This window comes from Podarcis liolepis (genome assembly GCF_965112155.1).
Source record: "Podarcis liolepis genome assembly, chromosome: 13".
NCBI classification, from domain to species: Eukaryota; Metazoa; Chordata; class Lepidosauria; order Squamata; family Lacertidae; genus Podarcis; species Podarcis liolepis.
In genome coordinates, this window is record NC_139573.1 from 18,532,096 (window position 1) to 18,549,800 (window position 17,705).

A 17,705-nucleotide genomic window follows, 5' to 3' on the forward strand; every position below is an offset into this window, starting at 1 on the left:
AAAGAACGACTTGCCTAGCATTTCATACCAGCATACTTTGGCAGATCAGCTTTTAAAAGAGCTTAAGCTATGATCCAGATTGTATATCGCCTTCACCACCTAACACCACTGTTTTAAACGAGTGGAGGGCAAGAGAAGACAAATCATTTCACCACCACAAGCTTATAAATGAAATCGAAAGGACGGGAAAGAAAGGCTTTTTTTTCTAAAGTGCTATAAAAAAGGTAGTGCAAATGCAGCGGGACTATGAAGTATCCCTACCACCACACACCAAAAAACGAGGCGCCCAACTCACCCCCACTTGGCGCCTTTGTCCAAAGCATACAAGACTACACTGAGGAGAATCAGTGCCTGCTTGGAGTCGGTGGAGCAGAGTCTTGGAAGAGCGAGCGGCGGGGATGGGGCAATAAAGGAAAATCAGCAGCTCCGTGCACTTTCGAGCGCCTCCCTCCGACACCTGACAGGCGACGGTCCCCGACCCCGCTCAGCAGTTCCTTTTCCCTGCCATCCTCTTCCTGTTCGCTCTCCTCTTCGCCCGCCCGCCACCCCCTCTCGCTCCCTCCCTTCTGCTTCTCCCAGCTCCACGCTCCTTCTCGTGCTCAACTAGGAAGTGCTCTGTTTTCTACCTTGGGGGAGGGATGAGTCAGGTGGAAAGGGGGCGGGGAGAGTTCGCCCTTAGCCTATGAGAGAGAGACAAGGCCTTTCGCCGGCCCATTCAGGAATGCCGCCCCTGCCCGCCGCCGAGTCAGATGCGGCGGCATTGGTGGCAATGGGTGGAGACTGCCATATTTGTTCAGGGCAAAGGTGTGGAGAGGCAGCGGAGGGGGCCATCTTCACTAAGGGAAGGGAGCCGTAATATTAGAAGGAGGCCGGGTTTTGAAGAAAGGAGAGGTCGCAGGGTTTTGTAGTGGGGGCAAGGTCACAGCGAGAAAGAGACTTGATTCTATTTCCATAACAAATGGCGGCCATCTTTAGTAAGTGAAAAGGATGGCGTTTCAGTCCGGGCCAGGGGGAAAGGAAGGCGTAGCGGCCATTTTGGACGCGGGCGAAGTTTCAAGGCTTCGCTCGACGTGCAGCAAATAATCTTAAGTGAGGGACAGGGTACGCCTCACGGTAGTTCACGTATTCGCACCATCTTTGAAGTGGTGAAGGCGCGAGAACTTAACACCCCACCCCACCCCCACCCCCCGACGATAGCAGCCATCTTTGTTACTGGAATGCAGGCTTTGCTTTGTTGCTTCTCTTCGCGTGAGCACCAAATAAGTCGAACAAGTCGCTTTCCATAGGGGCATCCTCGTATTGCATCCTTCTTTCAAGCAGCTTTTCAAGGGATTTTCGTATTGGCTTCCCCAGCTTCACCCAGACATTGCTGGTGAAACAAAGTTCAGCTTAAAGATCTAGTCTAGATACCCTATTAATGTTGTTATGAATTGGAGGGGTGGAATGCCTGGGTCCCCTTCTAACTTCTGGATCCAGCACAGATTCAGTTGTTGGAATAGCCAGGCCAGCCTGGTAATGGCTTGCTAAAGAGGAGTTCTTTATGAAGGACGAAGGGTGTGGATCTTTGCCAGAGGGCAAAGAGTGACCCCCCCCCCTTAGAAAGACCAAAGGGCAGAGTGGAGAGCTGAGTTATGTGAGCTAGAAGCTGGAGGCAAACGCTGCAGCCTGGAAAGGCAGAGGGAGAGGCTGTGGCTATGGGAGAAGCAAGACTTTTTAGGGTTGATAATGCCATGAGCCCCTCCATCATAGGCTCAGGTTGGATATATGTGTAAATAAACTATACATACTAAAGAAACCACAGTCTCCACTGTGCCACATTCTAAAGGAAACTGGAACCCTGAGTAAGTGCCAGGAACCCCTGGAATCTCACAGCACTCAGAGATTGGAATGACATAAAAATATAATTATTATGTTCAACTTACTGATTGCATGTTGATAACACCACATGCTTATTGTATAGTTTCCTGTTGTAATTGCTGTGTTGTTTTAATGGGATTGTTTTATTGGAAAATTTAATTATGAATGTTTATATTTTAATGTTTATGTTACGTATGCTCCCACTTGTAAACCACTGGAAGCCTATTTTGGCATTAAGTGGTCTGTAAAATGATAATTATGATGCAGTCAATAAAGAATGGATGATTGAGGAACTGTGGACAGCATCATACACAGTGGTTCTGAGACACCCAACCGTAATATGGGAATAACAACAGCCGGATTACATTGCAGAGCTGTTTGTGACTCACTGAGCTCAGGCACAAAACGGCAATATGGAAATAATAACTCTGAATATATCTGCAACCTGTAGAGCATTTCTTTCTTTTCTTTTTAAAAGCATCCCTGTTTACATTTTCCTTGCACAATCAGCCCTTAGCTTGAAAAAGCATTGAAATCCTGCCTTGCTTCTACTTTTTCGGGTGGGCTGGCGATATTAACTACATAGAATCATAGAATCATAGAGTTGGAAGAGACCACAAGGGCCATCGAGTCCAACCCCCTGCCAAGCAGGAAACAGCATCAGCTTTGAGATTTCTCTTTCGTTTCCTATAGGAGAAGGGGTGTAGTGGAAATGATATACAGTACTGTACAGTAAATAAAAGAAACTAGGAAGCTCCGTCTTCGACCCAAGGAATTGTCAGTCTATAGTTGTCGTACGTCTATGGTGCACATCCTAGAATTACTATAGAGAACAGAAGCCACGCCCCTTCCTCCCGTCTCACCCCTTCCTTCCCCACAATTCTTTGCGCTCCTACAGCCTCTTCCTTTCCCTTTTTTCCGGGCGCCGCTGACGCTGCCATGGTGAGTCCTGATATCGGAGGGAGCTGGGAGTTGAATCGGTTGCAATCCTTCCCGGGGAGGCGGCGTGAACAGCGGGTGGTGCCGCGCCGGTGTGGAGAAGGGCCTGGAGTGCCCGGGGAGACTAGTATTGGCGGGCGCAGCCGGTGCCCGGAGAGACACCACCGCGGAGGGTGTGTGTGTGTGGCTCTTTAGGAGCAGGATGGATTTGGGGCCTAGGAGCGTTGCTGGAGCCGCTTAAGATTGGACAGAGGAAGGGGGAGTCTACACGCGTGTGTGCACGTCCTGACATTACACAGGGGGAAAATAAAAAAACACGTCTTATCTAAAACACGATTACGGGCTCGTTATATGGTAAAAAAGAAGGCAGACGAGAAGCTGCGGCATGCTTTCTCAGAAAAGTTTGCTCTAAATACCCAGCTGAAACGTAGCCGTTCTCCGTCTCTGCGTCTTTGGTATTTATAGTTCTTGCTGTAACAGCCATTATCGATCTCGACGTTTTGGGAAGGGTCGTAGTTCAGTGGCGGGGCATCTGCCTGGTGTGTGGAAAGTACCAAGTTCAGTCCCTGGCATTTCCAGGTAGGGCTGGGAGACATTCTTGCCTGCAACCCGGGAGAGGTGCTGCCTATCCGTGTGGACAGTTCTGAGTTAGACGGACGAATGATCTGACTCTGTATAAGGCAGCTTCCTGGGTTCTAGAAATACTGCACTTTTCAGCCTTTCAAAGCTGAGTACCTCTTAATAACATGGAGTGTGGGCGTTCAGCCTTTGCACGAGGAGCATTGTAGCTTTAGAACGGAGATGGGGTTTTAATTCATTGTTACCAATAAACAAATAACCTGTGACTCTTCTGGATGTTGTTGGACTCCAGCTCTCATCAATGCCAACAAAAAATGGTCAAGTGATTAGGTTAGCATCATCTTGAAGGGCTGCAGGTTGCCCATTCCTGGTGCCAACCAGTGAGGTTTACATCATAGCAGCAGCAGTAGTAGGTGTGGCCATAGTGAGAAAGGAGTATGGAAGATGCTGTTTACTTTTGTGTAATAGAACTTTATCCATGCAGGTGTGAATGGGAAGGGGGGGCATCTTAGAAGCAGAGAATGGGGCAGTTGCATTGAGAATGGATTTTGCAGCTAGGCATAACCCTTGATTATTCATGATAGAGAAAGAGAGGGGCTTAGTGTGGTGGGTCCTTTGGGCATGTGAGCATGCAGGCGATTAACAGGTTCTGGTGTGAAAGAATGGCTTGGATGAATGGAGCTCGTGTGTGCAGAAGATGAACATTACTTGGGGTGCCTGTCGTCATGAAACAATAAAAAGGGAACCCCCTTATTAAACTACATGCAGTAACAAGCAACTTAGACCACAAACAATTTTGCTTTGAATATCAACTTCCCTCGGTTGTATTATTATTACTATTACTATTAATTGAATTTGTATACCACCTTTCATCCACAGATCTCAGGGCAGTTCACAATATAAACACACACAATAAGAATAAAATCAAACCAATAATCCCTCTTTCTCAAACACATTTAAAGAAAAGGCCCATTCTTATGGTGCCACCCTCCAGACTTTCATAGAGGCCTCAGGATGATCTCAGCCTCCTAGTAGGTTCATATGGGGAGAGGCGCTCCTTGAGATATTGCAGTCCTGAACCATTTAAGGCTTTTTAGGTCAAAACCAGCACTTTGAATTGGGCCCATAAACTAATTCACAGCCAGTGCAGTTGGGCCAGGATCAGTGTAATATGCTTAAACCATCTTGCGCTGCTGAGCAACCTGTCCACTGAATTCTGCATTAGTTGAAGTTTCTGCACCATCATCAGAGGCAACTCTACGTTGAACATGTAATCCAGCCTAGAGGTTACCAGAGCATAGTGAACAGTAGTTGGGCTGTCCCTGACCAGATAGGGGTACAGCTGGGCCACCAGCCCAGTATTCAGTTATTGTAGAAACATTCTTGTGCGTTTGGCATTGCACTTGCAGAATGGTTTGCATCTACAGTGGTACCTCTGGATACAAATTTAATTCGTTCGGGGGTCCGTTCTTACCCCAAAAAATTCGCATCCAGGGGCGCCTGTTCTGCGCATGCGTATGGGGGCGGAAACCTTTCTGTTACTTCCGGGTTTGCCACACGTGTAGCCCAAAGGATACGTATCCAGAGATGTTCGCAACTAGAGGTGCCACTGTAGTTGCTTGTAATTATATTAGTGTAATCCCTGTACTTCTTTCCTCTTACAATTGCTCATTTTGGGGGGGGGGTATTTGGGGAGGGGTTGCAGCTAACGGTACAGCACATGCCTTGCATATGGAAGGTCCCAGGTTTAATCACTGGCCTCTGCAGTCAAGGCTGGGAGAGACCCTGGAGAGCTGCTATCCATCATTGTTGACACTGCTGAACCAAATGGACCTCTGTTATAACCTATCACATTAGTGCTGTCATGTGCAATTTTGAGAATAGTTTCCAACTTCTGTTTTACCTAACCTTCTGATCAAATAGAGAAGGTGGAAAACTAGTTGGCAACACTTTATAGCATACAAAATGTCCCACAGTCTGTGAACTTTGATTGTCTTCACAAGCCCTTCTATGTGAGAGATTGTTTATTTGGCACCATTCTAGAGAAGAAAAAAAATGAGGCTGAGGGGGAAATTGCCACCAAAATTAACTTTGTAGTTTTGTGCACATTTACTAAGCAGTAAGTCCCACTATTTTCAGTGGAACTTAACCGCCATCTGTACAATACCTTTAAAGCGCTATGATACCACTTTAAATGGTCTTGGCTTCCCCCAAATAATGTTGGGAACTGTAGTTACTTAAGGGTGATGAGAGTTGTAGGGAGATTTTATTTCCCTCAGAGAGCTACAATTCCCAGAGTTCCCTGGGAAGAAAGCATCAGGTTGGTGAAGGCTGGCACAGTATATGCTGCCCAGTCATAAAGAAACCCAACATTTCTATACAGTGGTGCCCCGCAAGACGAAATTAATTCGTTTCGCAATTTTTGTCGTCTAGCGAATTTTTCATCTTGCGAAGCACGAAATCCCATAGGAATGCATTGAAAATCAATTAATGCGTTCCTATGGTCAAAAAAAGTCCAAACAAAGCCAAATTTGGTACAACAACAGTTTATTAACTGCTCTTTAAAGTCACACATACTGTAAAGAGCAGTTCAAAAATTGAAGGGAAAATAAATTAACTTTATAAACAAAACATGTCTTTGTTTTTAGACAAAGAAAACAAAGTCGCGAGACGTTTTCGTCTTGCGAAGCAAGCCCATAGGGAAATTCGTCTTGCGAGGCAAATCGAAAACGGAAAAACCTTTCGTCTAGCGAGTTTTTTGTCTTGCGAGGCATTCGTCTTGCGAGGTACCACTGTATCTCAGAAAGGAGGGAGGTATGGTTGTATATAGGCGCGTCTGGCAGATTCTCCCACAAACCCACTTACGTGACAGCTTCTCTTTCTTGGTCCCAGGGAGTCGACATACGCCACAACAAGGACCGGAAGGTTCGACGCAAAGAGCCTAAGAGTCAGGATATCTACCTTCGCCTCCTGGTCAAGGTGAGAACCAGCATGATTGAAAATCTTTGGTTTCGGAGATGGCTAAGAGCCAGAATTCCCGCAGGTCATGTTCTCCCTCTCCCCCCTTCACCCATGCTTATTTGTGTGGTGGTGGCATACTGGAATGTGTGAGTCTTTTTACAGAAGGAAGGTTCTAAGGAATTTGGGAGGCTGGGGCCGGGGACTGACCTGCTGTGGAAAAACAGAATTAGTGGATTATATTTGGAGGCTTGCTGGGCTGGAAGCTGAATTGTGGACATAATATGGAAAGGGAGGGCAAAGGGACAGGCCAACGAGACTCCCCCAAGTATCCCGTCAACCCCTTTGTTGCCTCTTCAGCTCTACAGATTTCTTGCTCGACGGACCAATGCAAAATTCAACAAGGTGATTCTGAAACGGCTCTTTATGAGCCGCACCAACAGGCCTCCGCTGTCCGTTTCCCGCATGGTAAGTGCAGATTCCCCTCCCAGTCTATTTATCTTTTTTTATACACTTCCACAGGATGCCCTACATAGGAATTCTCAGTTGCTATCTTTCGCTTTATCATAACACACCACCCCTCCAGATCCAAGTTCAGGAATAAACAGCCACCTCTGGCGTGGCTTTGCCAGCATTTTTCAAGCAGTGGAGCAAGGCAGGAAGAAAGGAAAGGAGCAGGACTCTGGCCCATGGTGTGGCTTTTCCCTATTTAAGGGTATCGGAAGAGCCTGGCTAGATCTGTCAAAATGTTCCATTTGCACAGCATTCTGTTCCTACTGTGGCCAACCAGATGCCTATGAGAAACTCACAGGCAGAACTTGAGGGCAACAACAGCACTCTCCCTGCTTGTGATTCCCAGCAACTGTTGTTAAGAGGCATACTGCCTCCGACAGGGGAGATGGAATATCTCCATTGTGTCTAGTAGCTGTTGATATCCTCCACAAACTTGTCCCCTTTTAAGCCCATCCAGATGGGTGACGTATAAATAATAGAGTAATAATAATGCTTATTCTTATTCTTATCCTCATCATCATCCAAGTTGGTTGCATCTTGTGTGAACAAATACCATGGTTTAAGTATGCATATTGTGAAGGCTTTCTTTTCCCTGTCCTGGATCTTCCAACTTTCAGCTGCTTAGGTTCTAGTATTATGAGAGAGAGAGAATAACTTTTCCCTCCCCACGTCTTTATCATGTCGCGCGCCCCGTCCTCCACCTCACTTTTTTTTTTCTAAACTGAAAAGGGCAATGCACTCCTTCCCCAACCCCAAAGCAGTGGGTTGCTGTGCAGGTTGATGGCCCAGTAAATCTAGTGAGGTATGCAGCTGATCATGCTAATGCAAGTTATAGGAGGAAATGGAGAGGCAGATCCATTCTCTTGCTGTCCCAGTTAAAGTAACCTGGGTGCGCATTCATATATAAAAAAGGAGCCCACTCCTTGTCATAGGGTTAAACCACTGCCTGCTGCTCAGACAGCTAATACGTGGACATTTCACTGTGATCACTCTTTCTCCCTCTCCAGATCCGTAAGATGAAGCTCCCAGGCCGGGAGAACAAAACTGCTGTCGTGGTGGGTACAGTGACCGATGATGTTCGCATCCAGGAAATCCCCAAACTGAAGGTAGCTTGGCTAATTGTTGGTGGAGGAGCTGATCAAAGGGCAGGAACTCAAGAGGCTTGAGGCAGCAGGAGGGATGTTGCTTTGACAGCCTTGAAAACTGGAGGTGTATAGGAATGCCTAATAGGCATGTGATGGCATGGAAGTGGTTGGCGCATGCAACTTATAATTGTGCATGCAGTTGATGACTGGCCATCGCTTGGACTGTGATCTGTTTATGAGTTTTAGTTCATTAACTAAGCATTCCAGGTCTGCTGCCTGGTTAATCAGGAGAGCATCCTTTTATCCAATCAGAATGTTCTGATTCAATCAATTAATTGCACCCCTAGTTATAATAATTAGCTTGGGGTATAGATGAAGGTGCAAATTTTATTTGGAGCAAACAAATGACATACTTCATCTCACGTTGCAACCCGTTTCCCTTTTCCTCCAAGGTTTGTGCCCTGAGAGTGACCCGAGGAGCCCGGACCCGCATCCTGAAAGCTGGTGGCCAGATCATGACTTTTGACCAGTTGGCCATGGCTGCCCCCAAGGGCCAAGGAACTGTGCTGCTTTCTGGTGAGTCAGGAGGATGGTACCAAGCTCTCGAGGCTTGCGAAGTTCTTGCAGATGCTAGTTTGCGGCTGATGCCTCAGTATGACTAAAGCATCTTTTCTGACTTTCCTCCTGCAGGACCCAGGAAGGCTCGCGAAGTTTACAGGCATTTTGGCAAGGCCCCTGGAACCCCACACAGCCACACTAAGTGAGTACCTCAGGCTCCAGGTCTCCTGCTAGCCTCTTCCCATTTTCCTGTATTTGCCTAAAGCTATGCTGCACTTCAAGATAACTGTAGGTTTTTAAGGAAAAAATAGGACTTTTCTCCTGTTTACACAATCACTTTATTACTTCCTGTTCTTCTGTGGTATAGCTTCAGTATTATACTTACGAAGGGCCCTAAAAGGCCTTTTCTGACGTTTGAATCCCATTCTTCCAAGGAATCAAGTCTTGGAAGTCTCACCATAGCGTTCTGAACCTCATAGCTGCCTAAGAGAGTTAATTAGGCTATCCTGTGAGCATTAAAACAGGCTTCCCACACCCAATCCCAAGTATTTCAACTAGTTGGCAACACTTTATAGCATACAAGACACATTCTCTTGCATGGTTTGCCATACAGCCATGACCCCCCCTTTGCCTCTTTTTCTCTGTACTCAATTTGGAGAGGGGTTTGGATTCAGATTACAGCTCTTGGATTTCAGAAGCTCTGGGAATTTTGGGAGAGGAAGCAGAGTAAATTCCATTGACGCCTTCTCACTTTTTCAGGCAGCTAGGACAGTCTGTGGGAGGGGGGAGCCTTTTTGGGGTTAGGGAGGTGAAGGATAGAAGGTGGGAGCAAGAGAGCCCCACGATTCTGCAGCACCTCTGAATTCAGAGGCTACTCCTTCCTGAAGCAGTGTATCCACTAAGCCAGTGTTTCCCAACCGGTGTTCCGCGGCACACTAGTGTGCCGTGAGACGTTGGCTGGTGTGCCGTGGGAGGGAGGCGGGCGAGTCGGGCGGTGAGAGGCGGCGGCGGCGAGGATCCGCGTCGAGCCGGGGGCGGCTTCGCGGTGGTGGTGCCGAGGTTTCTTTCTCCATTCTCCCCTCACACACACACACACACAGGAAATAACACAGGATCAGCTGACAGGACCCAGCCAATGGGGCGGCGGCGGGACAGCGCGTGCAAAAGGGAGGAGCGCGAGACAGCGGACGAGGAGGAGGCCGGCATGTCCGGGCAGCAGCAACAACAACAGCAGCAGCAACTCCCGGCGACAGCTCCTCAAGCCCCGGGCAACCCTACTCCCTCACCGGCCTCGGCCGCCCTCCTGCTCCACCCGCCGCCGCCTCCCCCGCCGCCGCCGGCCACCTCGGTCCCGCCGCCGCCCCCTCCTCCGCCCGCTATCGCCGCCACCACCACAACAGCCGCCGCCGCCTCAGCTGCCGCCGTCCCTCAGTCCCTCGCTTTGCTGCCTCCTCCCCCCCCACCCCCAAAGCTTGGAGGTTCCCCGGCAAGGGGGAGGAAAAAAAATTGAAAACTTTCACTTTCGTGCGTGACGTCACGGGGCTGTAATGGTGGTGTGCCGCGAGATTTTTTTCATCAAACAAGTGTGCCTTTGCCCAAAAAAGGTTGGGAAACACTGCACTAAGCAAGAGCAGGCTCCTATTTGTGCTACTAACTCCTCTTACATTTTCCACTTTGCAGGCCATACATCAGATCCAAGGGCCGCAAGTTTGAGCGGGCTCGAGGTCGCCGTGCCAGTCGAGGCTACAAAAACTAGATTGGGTCTTCAAATATTTGAAAGCTGTGGTGCGCTGGATTAAATTTGCTATTCTGAATATAAATTAAAAACCCCCATGTCGTGTCATTTGTTAAGACAGTCAAGCGCTAGGAAGATTGTAAAGGCAGGTTGTAGACCCAACAACATCTGGCTTGCCTGAACATCAGTCTTTCTCAGGATGTCTCTCCCCTCCCAACCTGCTTTGAGTCTTCCCACAATCTTTAATGAACATGAGTGGGTGAGATGACCCAATAATTATACTATACAATTATACTTATAATTATACTATGCAATAATTATGTGAAGTGTTTTGGAAATGTCAGACATAAAAGAAAAGTGTCAGGGAGGGAGGGAGAGAAGACTTCTTAAAGAGAAGTATTTGCAGGCGCTGGAGGGTGGGAGACATGTTGTTTGGAAAAAGCACCCCTGCTGGTGCCTATCAGTTACTGAACTAGAATTTTAAAATACAGTTTAGGGAAGCCTTTTTTTTTTAAGATAAAAGTATTGCTAAATGTTGAGTCTGGGGGTGCTCAACCAAGATATCAAATGAATTTTGGATTAGTTTCCTGGTTACTATCTCTGGTGGTCAAGGAAAGCAGAAACACAGGTGTCCTAAAAGGTGCATTCATTCTGCAGCACGGATTCTGACCCACCAAGTAGGGCCCAGCAATAAAATTACAACGCAGGTGTGGGAATAGGAGCAGCGTTCAGTGAAGGTGACACAGAAGTGTGAGACTGTTGGGGGAGCAGGACTCCTTTGCCCTAGCCTAGCCCCATGGGGTCGTGCAGCAGGCAAGCCAGGTAGCAGGAAATGGTCCACGCCCTGCCCACTTGGCCCTCCATGTTCTGCGGGTGAACAACACGCAGGAAGCGGTAGCCGAAAGCCTTGTCCGTCAGGCTCCGCAAGCTCAGCACTTGCCTCTTGGCCGCCTCCTGCTGGGCTGTCAACTCCACAGGCCCTGCCTGCAGGAACGGCGGCAACGCAGGCAGTTCTTTGCCAGTCCCGGCACTGAACGTCAGGAAGCCGCTGGGAGCAGCTAGAGCATAGCCGTGCACCGAGTACCGAGCCCTGGGAACCTGAGGGGCATCTCCTCCTCTGCCTCTTGACCGCCCCTGGGCTTCGAACAACAGTTCTGCGCAGTCCAGAGCCACCAGTGGCACGTCATGGTGCCTGAGTGGCTGCTGTGGCTTGAAAGCATCTATGTAGCGCTGGCTGCAGGCGACTGGGATCTGGAGGGAGGAAAACACACCTGTAAGAATGGCCTTCTGCATCAGGGCAGTGGCCCATCTGGTCCAGCATCCTGTTCTCAGTGGACCACCAGGAGCCTGTGGGAAGCCTGCAAGCAGGATCTGAGCATAACTGTACCCTCCCTGCTACCTGACTTCCAGGAACTGGTATTCAGAAGCATGTCTGCCTCTGACAAAGGCATTTCTAGGTTAAAAACAGGAATGAGGAACCTCAGACACTGGGACGAATCTGGCCCTCCAAGCTACTCTTTCCTGGCCCTTGGGACTCTCACCAGGCCACACCCCTTCCCTAAGCCATACTCCTCACTGGCCCTGCTTTGCTCCTTAACTGCTTTTGCCTACCTGAATTCTTGATCTTTGATGAGACCTCTTGTTTGCCTGGACAGGAGACGGGGGGTATGCAGAAAAACTAGCCTGCTGTACAAAGGTAAACTATATTTGTTCCCCTGCCCACCCTTAGCACATGGCCCCCAGAAAGAAATGAGGCCCCCGTGCTGCAAAACATAGGCCAGATTGCTCGATGGCTGGGGGCTCTCATCTCTGGATTGTGAGTTTCAAGGAATGAGGAGAGGGTCAACAGGAAAGGGTGCAGTAGTTCTGCCTTCCATTTTGATTTGAGAACTGACGGGGGCAAAAGAAATTGGAAAGCAAGGACGCACATGCCACAGTCCAAATCCACAGAAAAGTTGTGAAGTGCTCCCTTTGAAACCAATAGGACCAGTTTGTTGTGGCTAACATACACCACTTAATTTTTATGGGGGCTTCACAGCGGGGTTAATTTTCATTGGGATTTGTGCTCTTGAATACCATTTTTACTACTGAATTCAAGAAAGTTCTCCGTTGGGAGGGGCAACAGCCTAAAAATTAAGCCGGGGGGTGGGAACCAAACCATAGACAATAGAATGTGCTTCTACAGTACACTTTTCTTCCCTTTCTACACATGGGGCTGGGAGAACAATGTGAACTGGACTTCTAGACTTCATCCACCAGGGGACTGCAGGACTGTGGCAGAAGAGGCCCTTTTCAACCAGCCTTGTGTCCTCCAACTCATTACACCTCAAAAGCCTCAGAAGAGAAAGGCTGTGACCATGCGCCATTTGAAAGCTCCTTACCACCCACCCTTTAGTCCCCACCCAATTATTCTATGCTCCTTTCACAAACACCATTGCACCTCTCATTAACTCTGGTGCTGTTTTTCCGGGGTGTGTAGAAAGGAGGAGCTCTTGCCCCGCTTTACTCACTTGTCTCAACCTCCGCTCCATGAGCTCCGTCCAGCTGGCCCAGTAGCGGGAGGCCGTGGATTCGGAGATGTGGAACCGGAAGGCCAAGTCCTGAAGCAGCAGGCCCAGGCGCAGGCGGACGAGCACCAGGAAGAGCTGGTTGTCGGGGCTGAGGGCGCTGTGGGGGCTGCCTTCCGGGCTCCCCACCTCCCCATGCTTGCCCTCGAGGAGGAAGTCCAGGAAGGCCACCAGGCGGGGGTACCTGTCGAAGCCCGTGTAGAACCTCAGCCGCTTGCTGTCGCCCTTGACGCTCTCGAGGGAGAAGGCCCCGTGGTGCGCCTGGGCCTCGCGCTGCCCCCTCAGCTGCCTGCTCAGTGAGAGGACGGTGGCGCCGCTGGCATCCAGCTCCTTGCGCATGCGATGCCCTGCAGACTCCAGCTGCTCCCGCTCCCAGCGCAGGTTCCGGTTCTCTTCCTCCAGCTGCGAGACGCGCTCTCCGAGGTGGGAAAGGAGAGCCCAGTTCTCGCCGTCCGCGCTCTCCTGTGTGCGGCAAAGGACAAAATGGCGGCGTTGGCATGGCTTTCCACAAAGTTCCTCCCACCCAACTCTGCTCCCTGCCCGCCTAGTCACTGAGGTCCAGCTCCGAGGGCCTTCTGCTGCTTCTCTCATGACAAGAAGTGAAGTTACAGGGAACCAGGCAGAGGGCCTTCTGGGCAGTGGCGCCCGCCCTGTGGAACACCCTCCTGTCAGATGCCAAGGAAATAAACAACTACAGTGGTACCTTGGGTTACAGACGCTTCAGGTTACAGACCAGAAATAATACTTCGGGTTAAGAACTTTGCTTCAGGATGAGAACAGAATTCGTGTGGCGACAGCACAGCAGCAGCGGGAGGCCCCATAAGCTAAAGTGGTACCTCAGGTTAAGAACGGACCTCCAGAATGAATTAAGTTCTTAACCCGAGGTACCACTGTATCCGAGTTTTAGGAGACATCTGAAGGCAGCCCTGCATAAGGACGTTTTTATGTTTTATTGTGTTTTTATATTTTGCTGGAAGACTCCCAGGGTGGCTGGGACAACCCGGTCAAGATGGGCAGCATATATATAATAAAATTATTATTATTATTAGTCCCTGGTCACCCTCACCTTCAGCTCTTGGTGTTCCTTCTGGTTGGCTTCCACCGCTCCCTGCAGACTAAGAAGGCGCTCGCTCTGGCGGTGGGCTGTGTCCTGCAACTCCCTCACCAGCCTCTTCAGGGCATGTCCTTCTTCTGGTATGCAGTATGCGCCGTGGTCATGCAATGCAGCCATGCCCTCGCAACAGGGTGACGGTGCTGGTGTTTTTCACCTGCTCAGCTGCCACAACCAGGTCACCAGGACCAGAGGGAAGGCCTACTGAACAAAGATCGGCTTATTGGTATTTCAACAGCGTGGTTGACAGGCTGCGTTTGCTTCAAGGGTCATCCTTATTCCTGGCCCTTGGTGCCACTTTGCCCCCTTCCCAAGAAACTCTGAAAATGTAGTGCCCTGAAAGGCTAAGGGCTCAGTAACAAATTTGCTCACCTGGTGTCATCTCTGTCCTCCACCCTCCCCATGCCAAACTGTTTTATCCTGAAAGACCTACACTGGCTCCCAGTACGTTTCCAAGCACAATTCAAAGTGTTGGTGCCGATTTTTAAAGCCCTCAATGGCCTCGGCCCAGTAGACCTGAAGGAGCGTCTGTACCCCCATCGTTCAGCCCGGACACTGAAGTCCAGCTCTGAGGGCCTTCTGGCGGTTCCCTCACTGCGAGAAGCAAAGCTACAGGGAACCAGGCAGAGGGCCTTCTCGGTAGTGGCACCCACCCTGTTGAACGCCTGCCCATCATATGTCAAGGAAATATACAACTATGTGACTTTTAGAAGACTTAATTATTTTTTGTGGCATGCAAGTTACTCTGCTGCAGTCGTGGAAAACTGGAACCCCAACCTCTGGCTGTTGACTGGAGCTGGTTATCTGCACTGAAGAATCTGCACCGGCTGCTAATGTGCTACTGGGCCAGATTGAAGGTGCTGAGTGTATAAAAGTAAATAGCTGGTCCCTTGTGCCACATGGAATTGAGCACAGCAGACTCTATACTGTGGAATTTATTCAATTTGTTGATTCGCTTGGCTGATCACCAAATAATTGATGCTTTTGAATTATGGTGCTGGAGGAGACTCTTGAGAGTCCCATGGACTGCAAGAAGATCAAACATGTCCATTCTTAAGGAAATCAGCCCTGAGTGCTCACTGGAAGGACAGATTGTGAAGCTGAGGCTCCAATACTTTGGCCACCTCATGAGAAGAGAAGACTCCCTGGAAAAGACCCTGATGTTGGGAAAGATGGAGGGCACAAGGAGAAGGGGACGACAGAGGACGAGATGGTTGGACAATGTTCTCGAAGCGACCAGCATGAGTTTGACCAAACTGCGGGAGGCAGTGGAAGACAGGAGTGCTTGGTGTGCTCTGGTCCATGGGGTCACGAAGAGTTGGACACAACTAAACGACTAAACAACAACAACCCTGCCATGTGAGCAGTTTTACATTCTTCTGATCTTTGCTTTTACCTTTAATGTACACCACTCTGAGAAGATCTCCCCCTTTTCATTTAGTGGTATAGAAATTTATGTACGTATAAATAGATAAGCCTTGAAAAGTCCAAGCTCGCCTCTTTGCCATCCCAAAGAAACAAGGGATTTTGTGTTTCCAAGAAGCCCACACACCTCCCCCTGCCAGCAAACCAGTGAGGCTCCTCTCTTGGTTTTACACTGCACAAGCTCCCTGTGCTCTCCCAGAAATCTCTGCTTCTCATGTCCAAGAAGGAGATACATTGCTGCTGTGTCAGCTGCAAGCTAGGTCTGTGCTCCTTCTTCATGCCTCCATCTCTGGCCCACAGGGGGCAGCACACACCCACACTGGCTCACGGCATTCCTGTTAGGAGGAGGATTACATTTTGTCGGCCTCTCCAGACTGATGTTCTATTGCAAGTTTCATCCGCAACATGTTCTTTGACACAAAAATAGTGGTGGACTTATTCTGCTTTAGCTTGCGATGCTTCCCTGATACTACCACACAATTGTTTTGTAGAGCAACAAAAGTGGGACAAAATTAAACTGGAACATGTGTGGCATAAAAATTACAGAATATCAGCAGGAAGCTGTAGGATATGTGAATCTGATTGGAAATGGAGGAATGTGACTATGGGATTGAAAGTGGGATCCTTTCTGACCACCGTGACAGCATTATGAACATAGATAATCATAAATGTGCAGTAAGAAGAACATCTGGAGGAGTCCCTGTTTAGTAGTACCATGTATTTAATGTACACAAGAATCACCACAACCCCTCTCCTGATTTGGGGTTAACTTGGAGATTCACTATGACTTCAACCTGACTTTGTGATTATCTTTTATAAGCAAGCAAGACAGACTACACAAATTTTAAAAACCTGCATACATCACTGTGACTAACATAACAGACATTAAATTTTCACAGCAAATTGTTTCTGCTGCTGCCTCGGTTGCTCTTATGTGACACACAAGCTATTAGAGCAATACAGAAACCATTTGCTATGTGAATTTAAGATGGTCTCTGTTTTGCTAGCCGCTGTTACAATATATAGTTTTAGTCAAAAGTGACGAACTGCATCCTTCCAGGATCCAGACTATTTTTCATATATGGGTCATAGCTGTCAACTTTTCCCTTTTCTTGTGAGGAATCTTATTCGGAATAAGGGAATTTCCCTTAAAAAAAGGGAAACGTTGACAGCTGTGATATGGGTACTTATAAAGAAAATATTGCTACAAAAATACTTGGATCCTATTAAAATGTACAAGGAAAAAAGATACAGACGTAATACTCTCTCTCCCAGAAGCTATGAAGCAATAAAGTGCAGATGCATATATGAAGCATAACAGGGAGGGATTGCTGTCCAAATTTGTGGAGCATCAATTATGAGGAGAAGAGGAGCCCTGAGATAGGCTGAAAGCGGCAGGTTTGGGGATGGCGATGAATCCCTGTTGATCAGTACCTGGGAGGGACCGCAGCTCAACTCCATCGCGCTCGCTCTCCCAGCCTCGTTTCCGATCCAAAATGGCCGCCGCAGTGAATCAGCCCTATCTGTCTCTACTACCGCGAAAGGCGCTGTCTGGTTTTCCCTCAACCAAGATGGCAGCATCACGCTCGAAAGGAATGAATGAAGCGCGCCAGGAGTTGGGTCCTAGTTGCTGCGTAAATAGTGGGTTCCCTCATTAACTTTTTTTTTCCCCTGAGGGAAGAGAATCACAAAAAGTAAACACACACACGAGTTTCGTGGCGCCTTAAGAACTAAACACTTTGATTATGGCATAAACTCCCGTAGATTATAGTCCATTTCAATCAGATGCATACTATTGTCACCCATCCTTGCAGATTTATATGGACACATGGATGTAAGGAACGGGGATCTGTAATCATTGGGGTCAGAGGCAAATGGAAATAAGGAATATGAGGAAGAGTAGAGCATCCACCGCTTTGCATGCAGAAGGTGCCAGCTTCAATCCATGGCAAGGCTGGAAGAGACGCCTGGCTACTGACAGACAGTGGAGAGAATACTGAGCCAGATGAACCAATGGCCTTATGTTCCTGTAATTACAGATAGTGACAGTTCAATTATAGCTCGAAAGTCTGCAAAATAATCCAGCAACTGGAGGATTAGAATTGTAGAGTTGGAAGGGTCCTCAGGGGTCATCTGGTCCAACCCCCTGCAATGCTGGAATCCTTTTGCTGAACATGGGGCTCGAACCCACAATCCTGAGATTAAGTGTCTTAAGCTCTACCGATTGAGCTATCCCACACAAGATTACATGTCATGCATCTAACGAAATGGAGTCATGTAGTTCCTAAAAGCTTAAAAAAGGTAAAGGACCCCTGACAGTTAAGTCCAGTTGCAGACCACTCTGGGGTTGCGGCGCTCATCTCGCTTTACTGGCCAAG

General features: G+C 48.5%; 3 protein-coding genes across 6 annotated transcripts in view; 1 reads left to right on the forward strand and 2 right to left on the reverse strand.

Annotated features, from left to right (window-relative positions):
* Window positions 1-711, reverse strand: part of SPHK2 (sphingosine kinase 2) — a 29,423-nt gene extending 28,712 nt beyond the window's left edge. For 2 of the 3 annotated variants that reach the window (XM_083469326.1, XM_083469327.1), the window contains exon 1: window positions 296-576. The gene's annotated coding sequence lies outside the window, so the exon portion shown is untranslated. Of the gene's footprint in view, window positions 1-295 lie in introns of all 3 variants that reach the window. The other variant, XM_083469328.1, reaches the window with a different exon arrangement.
* Window positions 712-2,681: 1,970 nt separating this feature from the next.
* On the forward strand, window positions 2,682-10,316 carry RPL18 (ribosomal protein L18). Its single transcript, XM_083469363.1, has 7 exons — window positions 2,682-2,799; window positions 6,268-6,354; window positions 6,694-6,801; window positions 7,854-7,952; window positions 8,384-8,507; window positions 8,622-8,691; window positions 10,170-10,316. Exons 1-7 carry the CDS (start codon window positions 2,797-2,799, stop codon window positions 10,243-10,245), a joined length of 567 nt encoding a protein of 188 aa, XP_083325489.1. The 5' UTR covers window positions 2,682-2,796; the 3' UTR covers window positions 10,246-10,316.
* Window positions 8,299-16,879, reverse strand: LOC310690440 (uncharacterized protein). 2 transcript variants are annotated; one of them, XM_083469334.1, is made up of 5 exons: window positions 16,762-16,879; window positions 13,858-14,106; window positions 12,735-13,253; window positions 10,111-11,475; window positions 8,299-9,387 (listed from the first exon to the last, which is right to left on the reverse strand). In XM_083469334.1, the coding sequence occupies exons 2-4, from the start codon at window positions 14,020-14,022 to the stop codon at window positions 11,008-11,010; spliced, it is 1,152 nt and encodes a 383-aa protein (XP_083325460.1). In that variant the 5' UTR covers window positions 14,023-14,106; window positions 16,762-16,879; the 3' UTR covers window positions 8,299-9,387; window positions 10,111-11,007. The 2 variants fall into 2 exon arrangements, with proteins under 2 accessions (XP_083325460.1, XP_083325461.1); XM_083469335.1 differs by having other exon boundaries at window positions 13,858-14,103; window positions 16,762-16,827.
* Window positions 16,880-17,705: the final 826 nt, after the last annotated feature.

Coding starts and splice junctions, on each gene's coding strand:
- RPL18 (XM_083469363.1), top strand. Junction 7,953..8,383: donor AGGAAATCCCCAAACTGAAG/GTAGCTTGGCTA, acceptor TTTTCCTCCAAG/GTTTGTGCCCTGAGAGTGAC. Junction 8,692..10,169: donor ACCCCACACAGCCACACTAA/GTGAGTACCTCA, acceptor TCCACTTTGCAG/GCCATACATCAGATCCAAGG.
- LOC310690440 (XM_083469334.1), bottom strand. CDS start 14,022: ATGGCTGCATTGCATGACCACGGCGCATACTGCATACCAGAAGAAGGA. Junction 13,254..13,857: donor AGGAACACCAAGAGCTGAAG/GTGAGGGTGACC, acceptor TGCCGCACACAG/GAGAGCGCGGACGGCGAGAA. Junction 11,476..12,734: donor TGGAGCGGAGGTTGAGACAA/GTGAGTAAAGCG, acceptor TCCTCCCTCCAG/ATCCCAGTCGCCTGCAGCCA.